General features: G+C 44.4%; 1 protein-coding gene across 1 annotated transcript in view; it reads left to right on the top strand.

Annotated features, from left to right (window-relative positions):
• Positions 1-13,306, top strand: part of LOC132996940 (receptor tyrosine-protein kinase erbB-4-like) — a 99,510-nt gene that overhangs the window by 68,190 nt on the left and 18,014 nt on the right. The window contains exons 18-20 of the mRNA XM_061067310.1: positions 4,386-4,508; positions 5,467-5,565; positions 10,004-10,189. Of these exons, the coding sequence (XP_060923293.1) occupies positions 4,386-4,508; positions 5,467-5,565; positions 10,004-10,189 (408 nt within the window). The remainder of the gene's footprint in view (positions 1-4,385; positions 4,509-5,466; positions 5,566-10,003; positions 10,190-13,306) is intronic.

Here is a 13,306-nt window from a genome sequence, read left to right as displayed (position 1 = left end):
CTCTTCATCGCTCCTTTATCATGGTCCTCCTTTTCCTTCTCTTCTTTCTCTCTTCTTATTTTCTCCTCATGTCTCCTCTTCTATATTTGTCCTCCTCTCTTTCCTCTTCCTCTGCGTCTCCACTCCTCTTATCTTCCTCTTCTCTCACTCTTCCTCTTCCTCTCGCCTTTATCATAGTCCTCCTCTTCTCTTATTTTCTCCTCATGTCTCCTCTCATCTTCCTCTCCTCTTCTTTCTTTTTCCTCCTCTTTCTGTCCTCTTCCTATGTTTCTCCTCTTCCTCTCCTCTTCTCTCTTTTTCCTCCTCTACCTCTCCTCTTCTCTCTTTTTCCTCCTCTATTTTCTCCTCTTCCTCTGTCTCCTCTCCTCTCATCTCCCCTTGTCTCCTCTTCCTCTCCTCTTCCTCTCCTCTTCCTCCTTTCATCGACCTCTTTCTATTCCTCTTCTTCTTTCCTTTCCCTTTTATTGTACTTTCCTTTTCCTTTGTTTCTTTTGTCCTCTTGTTATTTTCCTCTTCTCTTCTTATCGCTGCATGCCCCCGTCCTTTTCTCTTGTTCTTTCTTTTCGTCAAGCTAATTCCTCCCTTCTTCCCCCCCCACCCTCATCAATCCAGTCCAGCTTTGTCCTAATGAGACAATAACAGCTACAGCCTGTTACCATCTGCTCTTATTACCGCCCTGTCACCTCGTCTCCTTCCCTCCTTCTCTCTCTCTACCTGCAGACTCACTTCTTTTCTTCTTATTCATGCACAAACAGATGCAGATGCAAATAATTATCTTTGGCCAAATACCAGACGGACGTGATGGATGTGGTCAGAGTTCGTCTTCCTCTAAATAAAGTCGACAGACGCAGTTTCCGTGTAATTTAAAAGTTAATTTATCGATGTGACACTGAACCTCCGACACTTAACCCGGGTCATCTTACCCCAAAATGTTAAAAAGACTAAAGAGTTTAAATTGTTGAGAAGTTGTTAAGAAGTTGTCCTGAACACGAGGACACTCAAACACCATAAGGACACACAAAGAGGCAGAGAATGAAATAATTAAAGCCATAAGAAAACAAATCATTGAATAAAGATAGACGAGTCTCCACTTCCTCCAGAAATGAAGCTAAAATATCCTGAATTATTTCTCAATCTGTTTGTTGTTTATTGAAATGAGACTTGGGAAACATCCTTCCAGTCACAGAAGAGCTTCACGTTCACTAACGGCTGATTACTAATCCTCCACCGACGAGTCCTTAATGACGGCAACACTTACAAACCGATTTCCTCTAGAAAATGAAACTCAGAAAGAATCCTGGTTATTTTAAGCCCAATTATTACCAAATGAATGAATTTGGATATTGGCTGCGAGTGATGTTGATCTCCTCTGTAGTTGAGCAGGTTCAAACCCTGAGAACAGAGACACTTTCATCCACTGCTCTTTATCTTTATCTTGATATTTAGAGTCTGTTTTATGAGCCTGTGAAGCTTCACTCGGTTCAATCTATCGAAACAAAGGAACATGTGATGCAGCAAATGTCTTAAGAAGATAACGTCTGACCTGAGAAATACTGTTTTTCACATAAAGGTCCATTAGCAGCTTCTGGAGCTTTCAGAGCTTCCTCTCCGGCGTCATTGAATTCCTGTGGACGATAAAGTTTCTATTTCATCTGTTTACACCGGGTCGCACTCCGGTGACTCCTCTCGCTCTCTCACTTGTAATTTCTTCAGGAAACCGGATTTCAGGCCAAGTGACGCATCACTATTACACAATCGCTCCTTCTGTCATCTCTCTCTCTCTCTCCCCGGTCTTTATCCCTCCTCCTCCTCCTCCTCCTCCTCCTGCCGCTAACTCACTTCCTGCAGTGATATCCCAGCGGGCGTACACCCCCGCCCCGGGTCCCGGCAATAACGATAGCCATTAAACGGCGTATCATTGCCGGGCCGCGGGCAATGTCATCCATTCTGCGGCCCGGCCCGGCGATGGCCGCTCCCGTTGTGCTGATGGTTTTATATCCCGGTGAATCAGAGCCGGGGCGGCTGAGCCACTGATGTATGGTCTCATTATGTTGTTTGACGGCCGTGGTTGAGCCGGGTGATTATGCTGCTGATAAACCGCAGGGGGCCAGGGACCCGGTGGGCTGATAGGCTCATTAAGACGGGTATCGATCTGAGCCATTGACTTATTGTGTGGGTGGGTGGGGGGGTTAGTGTGTGTGTGTGTGTACTTGTTGATGATGATTTTGTGAGTCCCTATGTAACTGGATGTGTTTTATATAGTTTGTAAGCTGTCTGGTTGAATCTAGGTGTGTGTGTGTATTTGTAAGTCTCTGTACTGTTAATGTGTGTATCTTAATGTGTTAGTGTTGTCAGAAGTGTCTGTGTGTGTGTGTGTGCGTGTGTGTGTATGTACTTGTTGATGATTTTGTGAGTCCCTATGTAACTGGATGTGTTTTCAGATATAGTTTATAAGCTGTCTGGTTGAATCTAGGTGTGTGTGTGTATTTGTAAGTCTTTGTACTGTAAATGTGTGTATCTTAATGTGTTAGTGTTGTCAGAACTGTGTGTGTGTGAGTGTGTGGGTGTGTGTGTGTGTGTGTGTGTACTTGTTGATGATGATTTTGTGAGTCCCTATGTAACTGGATGTGTTTTATATAGTTTATAAGCTGTCTGGTTGAATCTAGGTGTGTGTGTGTATTTGTAAGTCTCTGTACTGTAAATGTGTGTATCTTAAGGTGTAAGTGTTGTGTGTGTGTGTGTGTGTGTGTGTAGGTGTGTGTGTGTGTGTGTGTGTCTGTGTGTGTGTGTGCGTGTGTGTGTGTACTTGTTGATGATGATTTTGTGAGTCCCTATGTAACTGGATGTGTTTTATATAGTTTATAAGCTGTCTGGTTGAATCTAGCTGTGTGTGTGTGTATATTTGTAAGTCTGTGTACTGTAAATGTGTGTATCTTAATGTGGAATTGTTGTCTGAAAGCGTGTGTGTGTGTGTGTGTGTGTTTGTGTGTGTGTGTGTGTGTTTGTTTGTGTGTGTGTGTGTACTTGTTGATGATGATTTTGTGAGTTCCTATGTAACTGGATGTGTTTTATATAGTTTATAAGCTGTCTGGTTGAATCTAGCTGTGTGTGTGTATTTGTAAGTCTCTGTACTGTTAATGTGTGTATCTTAATGTGTTAGTGTTGTCAGAAGTGTGTGTGTGTGTGTGTGTGCGTGTGTGTGTATGTACTTGTGGATGATTTTGTGAGTCCCTATGTAACTGGATGTGTTTTCAGATATAGTTTATAAGCTGGCTGGTTGAATCTAGGTGTGTGTGTGTATTTGTAAGTCTTTCTACTGTAAATGTGTGTATCTTAATGTGTTAGTGTTGTCAGAACTGTGTGTGTGTGAGTGTGTGGGTGTGTGTGTGTGTGTGTGTGTACTTGTTGATGATGATTTTGTGAGTCCCTATGTAACTGGATGTGTTTTATATAGTTTATAAGCTGTCTGGATGAATCTAGGTGTGTGTGTGTGTGTTTGTAAGTCTCTGTACTGTTAATGTGTGTATCTTAATGTGTTAGTGTTGTCTGAAAGCGTGTGTGTGTGTGTGTGTGGGTGGGTGGGTGGGTGTGTGTGTGTGTGTGTGTGTACTTGTTGATGATTTTGTGAGTCCCTATGTCACTGGATGTGTTTATAGATATAATTTATCTACTGTCTGGTTGAATCTAGGTGTGTGTGTGTATTTGTAAGTGTACTGTAAATGTGTGTATCTTAAGGTGTAAGTGTGTGTGTGTGTATGTGTGTGTGTGTGTGTGTCCCTCCCTCTGGCTCAGATCTTTTAACAGCCTGGTTACAGGTGCCAGCTCCTGCTCTTTATATTTAGTAGCCGGGGCTTTGTGGAGCGTCTCGCCGTGCGGCGGGTGGCGGCCAGCTGCTGGGACGCCACTCGGGTTCAGCTGCTACTGGCAGCCAGGCGGCGAGGAGGAGGCGGCCTGTCATAACCTTGAATTGGAATTCGTTGTGTATGTGCACAGCTGGTGAGCCGCTACTCTTTGTCAGCTGTGATAGCAGCTGACACCGGGCTGTGATTTGTTCAGCAGCGGTCTCGCCGCGGCCCACCCTGACGACTGCCAGCTCTGACAGAGCTTCACGCTCACACCCCTGGACGCCGACTGTTATTATTTGTCTTTCAGAAACGTATCAATGTGCACGCTGCAGAAATCGTGACGCCCGGAGCGAGCGGTTAGAAATATTCAGAGCAAAATAAAAGCGGCACGACGCAGGTTTTTAGCACTTTCACAATAAAAGCAGCATCTGTGAGGAGTGTTTGTCATATTTTGGGCACTAGTTGCTATAAAAGAGGTGGGAGAATAGGATGAATATATAATGAATGTGTGTGTTTGTGTGTTTGTGTGTGTGTTGTCAGCTGGTGGAGCCCCTGACCCCCAGTGGAACGGCCCCGAACCAGGCTCAGCTGCGGATCCTGAAGGAGACGGAGCTGAAGAGGGTCAAGATCCTGGGATCAGGAGCTTTTGGGACCGTGTACAAGGTCAGTGTGCACTCACAAGAGCCTGTGTGTGTCTGTGTGTGTCTGTGTGCGTACAGGACTCACACACAAGCCCTCCTTCAAGTGTACAGTCTCCAGATTACATCTCCAATGTCAGCTCGTACAGCAGCTCCACAACCTAAACAATAAGTATGAATGTTCCCTGTGTCTCTGTGTCTCCTGACGGACTCCAGCCTCAAGGACCTGGAACACAAACAGATGTTTTCTTGCCAAATCCAAACTGCCCTTGGCAGAAAATATTCATCCCACCCTGAAACTCAGCAAACCCACTGAATAAACACTGCAGCTCCTGGCTCTGAGTTCCTCTCCACATCACTATTGATGGGCTTGTGTTTTATTTTATTGCTGTATTTCATTGCAATTAATCTGCATACGTAGTCTATCGTCAATTTATAGCCTCGTTATGATCCACAGCTCTTTGCCTGTAGCAGGTGATTGAATTTAAGCTCAATAAAGTGAATTCAAGTATAATATGTCTTCAATTTAATTCTCTTATCGAGGTCAGTAAACAGTTAATGTCTCGATCTCTAGTTTCACGTCTTCTTCAAAGTTGAGAGTCCAACAGACGTCTTGCAAGTTTTGTCCAAAAGGTCTTTAGAGCACGTTGTCTGTCCTTCAGAGTCTCAGAGGTGTTTATCCAATTAGCAGCCACGTGTGTGTAGAACCCAACGTACTAAAAAGACATCGACACTAAAGTTCTATACAAACTTGGCAGCTGCTGCTTAGTGTTTCCATTCCTCTGAGGTTTCCACCACCAGAACACAAGGAGTGACCTTCTCAGCTGCCACAGTTTCAAAGCTTCAATGCCTCAATGATTACGGTTAAATACACGTTTTAACACATTTGGTCCAAAGAACCAAGAGGCTTGAAAACACCAGCTCACAAACCAGTGGGTGAAGTCCGGAACCCTTTTATAAATCCTCCTTTCTCCATGTTCCAGGGCATCTGGGTCCCAGAGGGCGAGACGGTGAAAATCCCCGTGGCCATCAAAATCCTCAACGAGACCACGGGACCTAAAGCCAACGTGGAGTTCATGGACGTGAGTATTTTTCCACTGCTGCACTTTGTGTCGACTTTCATTTGTGCGTTTCCTCGCCCGAGCTGTCACTCACCGGGTTGTTGCGTGCGACGGTAAACTCTTCAGAGAGTTCCATGTCAATCAGAGTCGGTGATGAAGTGAAGTCCAGGTATTGAACAGGACTCTATTAAGAAAACAGCACTTGTTTATGAGATGGGACTTTATTGGAATCCAGGAGTGATGTCAGCGCTCTCCTTCCTCCTCCTTCGTCTTCATTTCTCTTTGCTCCTCACGAGTTTACAGAAGTTTGAAGTCACATGAACACGACTATAATCGTACTTCACACGTTTCCTCTCTTCTCCTGCTCTCACCGGCATTTCACTAAAACATAAACCCTTTAAAATCATATCTTTTCCCATTAGGCCTTTTCTCGAGTTAATCTCTACAACCACTGGGACTCTGTGACTCACCAGGAGCTAGAACCACGTGTTAGAGACAGAGGCTGTAGAGAGGAGCTGCAGCAGAGGAGAGCTTCCTGCACATTAGAGCATGAAAACCTTAAAATGATCAACCTGAGCATGAGCACGCCTCCTGTGCGTCTCCCTTATTGTTGCTTGATTTGTCGACTTCCAGCAGTTTGAGTCTGTTTTTGTGTTTATTGTGAAAAACATTATTACAGCAGGTCTCTCGATTTATAATAAATTAGGTTTTATAATTCCTTTGAACGAGACAACGACACGGCGGCAATTCGTCCTTCTTCTTCTTCCGCTCTCTCTCTCTCTCTCACTCTCTCTCTCTCCATCTTCCCTCTTTCCCCCCCCCCCTCTCTCAGCTCCTCCCAGCGGGGGTCTCTGTCCATCCAGAGCCAATATGCTCTGTCTGCCGGCTTGTTAAACAGCAATCTAAAGGCAGGCTCACGCCTCACCACTGGGAAACTGGCCACTGGAGTGCCAGCTCCACACACACTCTGAAACCCCACACACACACAAACACACACACACACACAAACACACACACATCTATAATCTAACGCTGCACACTTTACAACAAAAGGCTCCCCAGGTGGCGGCGGTGGCCTCGTGGCGTGTGAGAGATGCAGCCCGATTTGCTTGTGTTGGCAAATATGTGAGTGAGCGATATGTGAAATACTCTCATTTAGTGTGTGTTGATGCACACACACACACACACAGACACACACAGACACACACACGTGTTTGCTGGAACATGCACCAGCTCCAGCTCTGCCAGTCGATCACCCTGCGTTTGTGCGTTTGTGTGTGTGATAGAAAATGAGCAAGTGAGTTAGATGTGGAAGGAAGGTCAGCCGGCGGTAATGGAGGTCAGCGCTGAGGGAGATGAGAGAGAAACCACAACACACACATTCCTGCGTGCACACACACTAACGCACGCTACACAACTCCTGGTAACGTTTGCCCTGGGAGTGAAAAGCAGGAGCAGGAATTTAGCCCGACATAGTTTACGACTCGTGGGTCTGCTGGGATCAGCGAGTGAGAATAAAAGACACAAACACTCTCCTCCGTGTTTCTCCCTCTGCTGATCCGGGGTGGCGTGCACACGCGGCGAGGAGGGGGGGGCGAGGACGTGGAGGGGGGGCGAGGAGGACGTGGCGAGGACGGGGGGCGAGGAGGCGTGCAGCACGGAGCGGCCACCGGGGGAAGCAGGTGGTTTTATGAAGTGGAGATGTAGTGGCTCTACTTTTGGAGGCTGTGTTTAAATCAGGCCACCGATGGCCTATGGCCCCCCCCCCTTCCTGTTTAGAATGAATCTACTCACCCCCCCCACCCCCCCCCCCCCACCTCTCCATCTGAGCTCATTCTCAAGCATCTAAATTTAAAAAGGCACCTCATCTATCTATCTGCCGCCCCGGGGCCAAGCCTGGATACACACCTCCTCGACCAGAGAGAGAGAGAGAGAGAGAGGGAGAGAGAGAGAGAGAGATAGAGAGAGAGAGAGAGTGTGTCCTTGAGTGTGCGAGTGCTTTAGAGATCTGCCAGGAGTGTGTGTGTCCATGTGAATGGACACGAGATGTGGACGAGATGAGGGCTGAAGTGTTTTCCAGCCCGAGTGTTGCTTCTGCTTCTGCTTCTGCTTCTGCTCGGCCTTAATGCAAAAAACACACGCCGCCCCCCCCTGCCCCCCCCCCCCCCCCCCGTGGTAACACTTCATCACCGGCACTCGTCCTCCTGCCGGCCAGCGCCGCAATAACAATTACCGAGCGCCCATCCTCGGATGTTCAAACCTCTGCGTCCATCTGCTGCCGAGCGAGAGAGACCAGCGCCGAGCCAGGAAACACATTAACACTCCCAATCAAACCAGACGGGAGAAATGAAGAGCAGCTCAGGAATCAGACTCACGGGGGGGCGTTGTGTTAGTCGTGTGGTCGGTGTTAGTGTCTCCATTGTGTTGGTGCAACATTTAAAAAACGTCTCCGTGCTAAAACCCGGCTCTGAAGGTTCGTGCCGGATCTTCTCTCCCGGCCAGACGCTGCGTGGACAGATGCTGTGCATGCAGATATCCTCATCATCCCACAAGTCTTCATTTATGCGTGGAAGTCCACCTCCAGCAGGAAGTCTGAGTCCAGTGCAGCTCCACCCGAGGATAATAGATGCGTGAACAGACACACTGAGCTCTGCTTAGACACAGGAGATAATCGAGCAGGAACATGAGAATCCAGATTCCAAGTTTCCTTTGTGACACTAAATCGTTCCTTAGTATTTAACATGTGTCAGACAAAGAAACCAGTGAAACAAGAGATCAGAATCAGAATTAGAATCAGAATCAGTATTTATTGCCAAGTAGGTTTACACCTACCTGGAATTCGCTCTGGTTATTGGTGCATAGAATGAACGTAGAAACATAAAAACACAATAAATACACCACACATAAGAAAAACAATAAAAACTAAAGACTTTTTTGTTTGTCTGGTCATGATACACCTGTATATCGATTTTTGTGAAGACGGGTCAATGTGAACACCTTCCGGGGGTCTCGGGGGGGCACCGTTGAGCCATTTTTGATCAGAATCAGAATCAGAATCAGAACCAGAAGGTATTTATTGCCAAGTAGCTTTACACCTACCTGGAATTTGCTCTGGTTATTGGTGCATACAATAAACATAGAAGCATAAAAACACAATAAATACACCACACCTAAGAAAAACAATAAAAAACAATATATATTTACCCACTATTTACTTCTGATTTACTCACTTTTTCTAGTATTCTACAAGGTAGCATTTATTTAGACATAAACATATCTATATAAGAATATATCAGGGTTAGTTAAGTAAAAAGTGAAATGCAAAACTGTGTCAAATTGCAATATGCAATGTAATGCAGTATAATATAATATAACATAGTATGTGTTAATGGAGATAATCGAGCAGTAACATAAGAGTCCAGTTTCCAAGTTTCCTTTGTGACACTAAATCGTTTCTTATTCTTTTCCAAGCAAACTACCTGAAATTTGCTCTGGTTATTGGTGCATACAATGAACATAGAAACATAAAAACACAATAAATACACCACACATAAGAAAAACAATAAAAATAATTTAAAAAACAATATATTGACTCACTATTTACTTCTTATTTACTCACTTTTTCTAGTATTTATACAAGGTAGCATTTATTTAGACATAAACATATCTATATAAGAATATATCAGGGTTAGTTAAGTATAAAGTGAAATGCAAAACAGTAAACAGTGTCAAATTGCAATATGCAATGTAACGCAGTATAATATAATATAATATAGTATGTGTTAATGGAGATAATCCAGCAGTAACATGAGAGTTCCCAGATTCCAAGTTTCCTTTGTGACACTAAATCGTTCCAGTTTCTTTTCCAAGCAAACGTGTCAGACAAAGAAACGAGTAAAACAAGAGATCAGAATCAGAATCAGAATCAGAATCAGAATCAGAATCAGAATCAGAATCAGAATCAGAAGGTATTTATTGCCAAGTAGGTTTACACCTACCTGGAATTTGCTCTGGTTATTGGTGCATACAATGAACATAGAAACATAAAAACACAATAAATACACCACACCTAAGAAAAACAATAAAAAACAATATATATTTACTCACTATTTACTTCTTATTTACTCACTTTTTCTAGTATTCTACAAGGTAGCATTTATTTAGAAATAAACATATCTATATAAGAATATAGAAAATATATAAAAAAAGTAAAAAGTGAAATGCAAAACAGTAAACGGTCAAATTGCAATGTTAATATAATATAGTTTGTGTTAATGTAACACATCCTTGAGGTGTGGGGGCGGAATAAAAGTCCAAGTCAGGTGGGGGTCCCGGGCCTTGTTGATATAATCATGTTTTCTATGTGGAGGTTTTCTATATTTATGTTTATTGTTCAATGTCCACAAACTGCATCAGTGGCCTTAGTCCCTCTCTCTCCTCGCCCCCCCCTCTCACCCAGGAGGCCCTGATCATGGCCAGCATGGAGCACCCCCACCTGGTGCGTCTGCTGGGGGTCTGCCTGAGCCCGACCATCCAGCTGGTGACCCAGCTCATGCCCCACGGCTGCCTGCTGGACTACGTGCACGAGCACAAGGACAACATCGGCTCGCAGCTGCTGCTCAACTGGTGCGTCCAGATCGCCAAGGTAAGAGACCGACGCCGGCGTGCGGGGGGGCTGGGTGGTCGACTGCATGACTCCACAGGTGTGTGTGTGGCTGGTTTGTGTTGTGATGGTTTCCAGTCTGCAGTTGATGGATGGTGACATGGAGACGAGGTTTCAAAAGAGTTTGTTCACATCCTTCACTTCCACGACCCTGCACAACATTGTGTTGTTTCTCTGCAGCACACAACTCCACTTCCACCTCGATCTCAGCTACACAACACACGTTCCTCCTTCAGGAAAACCAGTGACGATGCAAGATATGAACAAATTAAGTCAGAACAGAATCTGCACTGCGGCTCGTTGGAGCAGCAGAAACATGGAGTGTGTGTCTCGCTCGCACAAACAACACGTGTGTGTGTCTCGTTTGCAAATGAAGGCGACGCAGCTCGGCAGCTTGATTGTGTCACAGCCCGGGAAGATTTAACTTGTGTGAGTTATAGCTATGGGGGGGGGGGGCTATGATGCAGCAGCAGCATCAGATCCTGAAGATGATTCCACTAAAGTCGGATTTACAGTCGATTTTGATCAGTTTGATACTTGATATGTTTTGTTGGAAGAGTCGAGGTTTGTTGTCTTTGTTGCTGTTTGTCAGTTAGATGTGAAGTATGAAACATCATATCTGCAGATGTTGTATTAATTATATTAATACAATTATATAACAATAATATATTATAATTATATTATTAATTGAAAATTCCTTCAGAATACGTACATTTTCACCACTTTCTAACTTTCTGCAAATTTTGGTAAGAATTTGAGCATGGTAAAGCCCTCAAAAAGCCAATTCATTTGCCTGAATGATAATAATAATAATAATAAATAATCCTTACAATTTCAATAGGGTCTCACCTGACCTGTGATGTCAGTGCTCGGGCCCTAATTATATTATTAATAATATTTATTAAATGGAGGATCAATAAGAAGTCACAAACCTGCAGGACGCCATGAAAACAGTCAAGATAACTTCCTGTTTCTATAGATTTCCTCTTCACCAGTCAGACTGTTGTTATTGATCCATATTGATAAAGACAATAGATTATCTTATGAAGTGTCTGAGTGGTTCTCATGGACGTTGGTGTGGGGCGGGGGGGTTTAACCCTGTAGCTGCTGATGGACGACGACCCGGCAGCTCTTCACCAACACGTTACTTAAGCAGCTACTTATTGGTCTAATTGGGTTTGATTCCACTTTGATGAAGCAGCTGCACCGATCGACAGATAATCTGTTTCTATCGAGTGAATTAGTGAATCAATGTGGAGGAGTCGATGGAGTTTCTTGTTCCTATTAGCGGCAGAAGGTTCTGGATAATAAGGAAAAGCTAAATTAGAGTCTCGCCACGTGAGGCAGCGTGATTGGTCGAGGTGTCGTCGTCCTGCAGATTCTGTTCATGGAGCTGAACGACCTGTTCCATCCAGGTAGCTTCTCTGCTTCTCTGGGGTATGAGCTCCTTGGATCCGCCTCACCGGAGTTTGCCCATGAGCATTAATGTGTCTTTGCATTCGTGTGTGTGTGTGTGTGTGTGTGTGTCCGAGCACATGCCTGAGTGTGTGTGTGTGCATGTGAGGCGAATAAATACACCGAGTCCTCTTCTCTGAGTGGTTTTTCTCGCTCTCAAGGTAATGATGGGGAACCTCTTCTCCAGAAGAGCAGCATCCTTCCAACGACTCATCATTTTCTGGCAAAGAGGAGAATAATTTTCGCCTCTGTCCTCAATTAGCTGTGAAAAGGTTGTTGTTGGGAGTGTGGGGGGGGGGCCGGGGGACGGAGAGAAGGTGTGAAAAGAGCAGAGTGGGTAGAAAAGTAAAGATCACAGGACTTGTGGAGCGGGTGAAGACGAGGTTTCCACTCTTTCGTCTCCGCAGGAAAAGGAAATCAGTGTCAGGAGTTCAGGAGGTAATTATTACCACTCGTACTTTAAAGAATGAGAATTATTATAATTAAGATCAATTAGAATTGCGTTCTTATATCAAATTAAACAGCCGTGTGATTCGCTGACGGCCTCTTCAGGATGCACACACAGCAAACCCTTACAGGATTATGATTAGACAACACAAAGAGCTGCATAACAACACAACAAATGGTTAAACTCCAGAAAGGAAGCGCATCAATAGTGATGATAATCGTCGTGAAAGGAGACAGCGACTCAGGACGGATAATTTAACCTCCAACAATCGATCGTACATCACACACCAGCCTCACGCTACCTGGAGAACTCCTGTGTGATCGGAGTCGGTAAACACAGACTCCCCTTCAGTCAAAGAGCGTAAACATCATTACTCTGCTGTTAATAACTACCTTCCATACGCTCCCATTCATAAAGAGGAGACAGGGGGAGCCTCCCCACCATCGCTCTTCATCACACGCTCAATGGAAGAATGGAAACACAATTATTTTGGGGAATATAATTAAGTGTGCCGGGGGGGCCTGATAGCGTTCTACACAATCCTTCTTTTAAAAATGTTAACTTGTGGAAATATGAAGCGTAAACAGCCGAGAAGTGTCCTTGAGGAAAGAACCTGAGGGAGAGGAACACAGAAGTGAAGCTGAAGTAGAACAACAGATCTGACATGATCCCTTCAGGTGGGATCTCTATCTGATATGGATTATGATTATTGAGATCAGATTTGACTGAAGCAACATGGTCGACACCATAGATTTACATAATAAAGGCGGCCATCTTGCTAGAGGGCAGCTCGCTCACCCATAACAATGTGTTGGTAGTGGTAAATAACCATAACTTGCTCAATTTTCAACCGATTTTTAAACGATCTGGTTTGTTATTAACGTCAGAGATGTTATGTTATTTTCTAAAAAAATTGAGTAATTTATTCACTGTCATAACTACATCTCTGACGTTTATAACAAACCAGATCGTTTAAAAATCGGTTGAAAATTGAGCAAGTTATGGTTATTTACCACTACCAACACAATGTTATGGGTGAGCGCGCTGCCCCCTAGCAAGATGGCCGCCATGTGGTGACGTCCGGCTCCGTCGAACGAGACATCTAGTCTTTATTATATATATCTATGGTCGACACGGCTCCACTTCCTTCACCTTGAACCCTGAATCTACTTAGTTACTTTGGGTATTCACAGAAA

The sequence above is a fragment of the Limanda limanda genome, chromosome 23 (assembly GCF_963576545.1).
Source record: "Limanda limanda chromosome 23, fLimLim1.1, whole genome shotgun sequence".
NCBI lineage: Eukaryota > Metazoa > Chordata > Actinopteri > Pleuronectiformes > Pleuronectidae > Limanda > Limanda limanda.
This window is presented reverse-complemented; position numbering and strand designations above follow the sequence as displayed.